The sequence below is a fragment of the Pygoscelis adeliae genome, unplaced genomic scaffold (assembly GCF_000699105.1).
Source record: "Pygoscelis adeliae isolate BGI_AS28 unplaced genomic scaffold, ASM69910v1 Scaffold312, whole genome shotgun sequence".
In the NCBI taxonomy this organism is placed as follows: Eukaryota; Metazoa; Chordata; class Aves; order Sphenisciformes; family Spheniscidae; genus Pygoscelis; species Pygoscelis adeliae.
Window position 1 is genome coordinate 2261907 of NW_008824234.1, and position 4615 is coordinate 2266521.

General features: G+C 35.2%; 1 protein-coding gene across 1 annotated transcript in view; it reads left to right on the forward strand.

Annotated features, from left to right (window-relative positions):
* GABBR2 (gamma-aminobutyric acid (GABA) B receptor, 2) overlaps window positions 1-4615 on the forward strand; it is a 486323-nt gene that overhangs the window by 164683 nt on the left and 317025 nt on the right. Inside the window, exon 3 of the mRNA XM_009334967.1 lies at window positions 3742-3912. Within this exon, the coding sequence (XP_009333242.1) occupies window positions 3742-3912 (171 nt within the window). The remainder of the gene's footprint in view (window positions 1-3741; window positions 3913-4615) is intronic.

Below are 4615 nucleotides of genomic sequence, written 5' to 3' on the forward strand. Positions count from 1 at the left end.
TTCCCTACATATACTCATTTTAACTTCAGAAGCAGTTGCTCACAAATTGTATCAAATTGTAAGCAGATATTCTAAAGAAAGATTTCTCAAGGTTGACCTGAGAAGTAGCTTCAGTTTTTCTGACACTATTCAAACTGATATATATATATATTTTCTTATATATATATATGAATGATCTTTTTTCTCTAGATCTACATACACATATGCACAGAGTCTGTTTGCATATGCACACACACAAACACCACACACACAATTATGGTATATCACCTGGTATATGTCCACTGTGTCCTCCATTTTATAGCAATTTGAAAAAAACTTTTTTCCTGCCTTTCATCCCTTCTTGAAGTTTGGCTTTTGGCCATCACCTTTAGCAGTTATGTAAAATAACTTTCTGTGAAAGAATGACATCATACACCCCACAGGCATTTATTGCTGAGTTATAATCCCACTTATAACTTTTTTATCTCTCACTCTTCCTCTACTCAGAGAGGCAGCTATGTAGCACCTGTAACAATTTTTTTTTAGCAATGCATGAATATGTATGCTCTGAAAATACAGTAATGTGAAAAATAGTAACTTTGTGGTATACAAAAAGTTATATGAGCAGTAGGATTGCCATTCATCCAGATTTTTGACTAAATAACTAAAAGTTATAAAAAGAAATTACCGTAACAAAAAACAGAATCAGATCTATATGGCTTTCAGTCTTGTAGAATGAAGTGAAGAAACTATGAAAAGTTTGCCTTTTGATAGGTTCAAGTTTCAAATCAGCCAGAAATAAACAACTTTAGCCCTAAAATACAGAGGATTTATACTGAATTAACAAGGGCTGTACAATCTCAATGCATATGTGCATGGACTGTGTTGTGATCTTATTTGTTTTGTCACATAAGTTAAAGTTTTTGTTAAGAATATTTTACTGATATTTCTATATAGCCATGCTATATCACATACTTTTCCAGTAAGTCTACATTGTGTCAATTTATTTATTAACATGATCTTTTCATTACCACTTTTTAAAATGTAATGAGTTTTTTCCTCTTCCTTTTCCCTCCTTGTCCTCTCAAAGCAGAATATTGAGTGCTGGTGATTGTTGGGTTAAATTCACTGCATGTCCCCAAACTCTCATAGGGATGATTTTATGAAAAGTTAAATATTGTCAATGATTTAACTTTTGTGAGACAGAAGGAGGAAGAAAAAAAAAAGGATTGACATAACTATTTCAGGTTACTCATCCATCTCTCATGAGTGTTTTATTAAAATGGCAAAGTGATGCAGAATGAGACCAACCATGGTATCTGTGATGCTTGAATGAAAGGCCTCTGAACATACCCTACATTCCAAGAATTGTTTGAGCATGAAATTTCCCCATTTTATATTTTAATAAAATCTTTCTTCAAAAAGAAAATGAAGAAGAATGTTCTTTTGTAATTCAGGTGTCGTTAGTATTACACATAAACCTGGATTCATCTCATCTCACTTTACATGGCTGACAAATCTAAGTTATGAGTCTCCTTCATCTTTCTTTAATCAATGAAGAGAGGTAAAGTTTTGCTTCATTGTTTCCCAAGGAAATATGGGCAATTAGGATACTAATTTAGGCACTTTAAGTCACTAAAATGTCAAAGGATGGATTTGAATTGTCTTGCTTATATCACAGATCTTCGCCCTAATGCCAGCTCATAGCTATAGAGATGCTCCTCATTACTAAGGCTTTTTGTACCTTTGATCAGAAAAATTTACCGTTCAATCTGTGAACCTGAGTGAGGTTAACCTTGCCAATGTTGCTTGTCAGTACTGTTACTTCAGCGTTGCTCTTCACTTCTTTTTCTTAAAGATCAATCAAATTACATTCGATCCAAAATCATAACAACTTGAAAAGCAAGTCCTTTGCAGTCACCAGGCTGCAAGCAGCCAGGCTGCTGAGAGGCATTCTTCTTCATCCTGGATTTCTAAAGTGAAATTTTCTCTCTTTTTCAGTCAGAGAGAGAAGTCCTTATTTCTACTTTCATTATACAGTAGATGCATGATGTTCAGCGTTACAAGTCTAGACAGATAAGCTGGCTAGGTCTACCTGGCAGACCTTCATTCTTTTTCCCTTGAAAGCAGCTCTTCGCAAACCCACTGCTGATTACTAAAAGTTATGAAGTTCTAAGTGAGCCAACCAATACGGTTTTAGAAAATCAAGGCCACAAGAGCACAGTACCTCATAGTGTATTTTTTTCATAAAATCTAAGAAAAGAGCAGTTGGTCTATTAAAAATACTTTACCCTAGAATTACATGGCAGTAGGTCTTAAAAAAATCTCCTCTAGCTAATGAATGGTGAAGAAAAAGAATCTTCTTTTCCTGAACGGTAGAGTGTAAACTGTCCAGTTATGCACACTTTAAGTTGTTTGGATTTCAGGTGTTTTAATTAAGCAAATAAACTGTATTCAGGTTTAGTAGGTTATAACAATGCAATAGTTCTTTGTGAGTCTAAAATCAGACAGCGAATGAGTTCATTCTCTGCCGGGCTAAATCTAGATTTTATGAACATGAAGAAAAGTTAGAGCTGTTACTTCAGATTAAAATTGTCTATGCTGTATTTCAAAAGAGATTTTCTAGCCCAAATGTACTGAATGCTTGATTGAAGAAAGTGTAAACTTAACAGTATAGTTGGAAGTACTTCTATAGGCTTGAGTTCACCTATACTTTCTGACTCTCTGTTGATTTTGAAAGACTTAACACAACTGTATTAGGGAGCCTATTTTTCGACAGTCACACCAATTTACATTAAATCGGTACTTTAAAAAACACTCAACTGCTATGCATGGCTGAAAAAAAGCTTGAGAAACACATTCCTAGCAACCTAAAAAATACTGGAGGAAATAACCACAAGTATCTTTGGAATAGGAGCATTTTCAGAAAGTGAATATGCAGGCATTCCTTTCATAACACTGCCTGAAAATCATTCACAAAAATATAGAATAGAATATAATAGAATGGAATACACAAAAATATGCTGCCTTTAACTTGGGCAGAAGAATTCAGTGAAGTTTCCTGATTTTTTTTGGTGTTAACAGGTTTCCTCTTTTCTCTTATTATAAGCATTCTCAAACCATGTAAAAATTCTGGTGTTTTCAGATGCATAGAATTAGCCACCGAGTCCCCTTTGATAACACAGATCACAGGGGGCTGCTTCAGTGGAGGAAACTGGGAGCCAGGTAAACTTCTGAGCTGCAGCCTTGGCTGCCATAATTATTCCCTCTGTTTCTGGTACCTTTTCTGTTACCTGAAGATAGGAAGAGGTGCTAATAGAGTTTCACTCTCTAATTCAAAGATATATTCTCAAAGTGTTTGAGAATATCCCCTTGGAACAATTACCAACTTTTATGAAGAAAATGTAGAAGGAAATTGATGGGGAATTCATCATAGAGATTTACTCCCTTAGAGCTTCTTGCTCTGTGCAATGTATAAGATGCATGATCTGAAACAGAGGATTTTACACCATCGACTTTGAAGATTCCCTCACTTAATTTTGTAGCAGGTGGTTTATAGAACTAATGTATTTCAAAAATCCCTTTAAAAGTAAATGAGTAAATGGTGCTGGTAGGACTTCCAAGCTGTATGATGATGAAAATTCTCTACATGACTGCAATGCGTGGATTGTGTCTTGTTGCACTGAGAAGAGAAAAGTTTTTCTTCTGGATACTAGATGACTTATGGTGACTTTCATTTTTTTGTTGTTTGATTTTTTTCAGCTTTCATTTGCAGCAACAACCCCAGAGTTGGCTGATAAGAAAAAATATCCTTATTTCTTCCGGACAGTGCCATCTGATAATGCAGTGAATCCAGCAATTTTGAAGTTACTCAAACGTTATCAGTGGAAGAGAGTAGGAACTTTAACCCAGGATGTACAAAGGTTCTCTGAGGTAAGATTTGCATAATTTCCAGTACAGAAAGAGAGCTACTAATATCAGACTTCCAAGGAGCTAGTTCCTCCATTAATAGCAATTAAGTAAAAAGAAACAGACCCACTGTTTCAGTCTTGTTTGGCTTTGTCTTACTAGGTCACATTTGCTGTACTGAATATACTTAATTCCCTTCCACGGCTTATTTCACTGTCTATAGTAAAAACTACCCATGCTTTCCCTTGACAGTTTTTTACACCAAGATCATTGCACCCAAGTGCAAAAAAAACACTTTTTTTTTTTTTGTAGCAAAGGTTCCTTTATACTCTTTGACTTGCCAAAGTGTATGATTTTGAAGGAGGCTTGTATCCTGACATTGGTTCACTTAAAAGAGAGAACAAATCTAATTTCATTGTGTTCCTTTTGTGCTCTGATTTATTATAAGCATCAATCTGATCAGTCTGAACATTGAGGGACAAAATCTGGTAAGTCTGTGGCTGAAAATACTGGGGAGCTTACTGAGACAGAAATGACTGAAGCCCCCAGAACTGATAAGATCACATACTATGCACCCTCCAAATCTTCTGTGTTTCACCCTGAGGAACATTTTGGTCATAGAAATTGTAATAAAGTATGGGCCAAGTGCCTTAAGCATGGTTTTAACAATAGAGTAGTTAAAAGAAAACATCCTATAAGTAATTAATCAGAGCAAGACAAGGGAAAG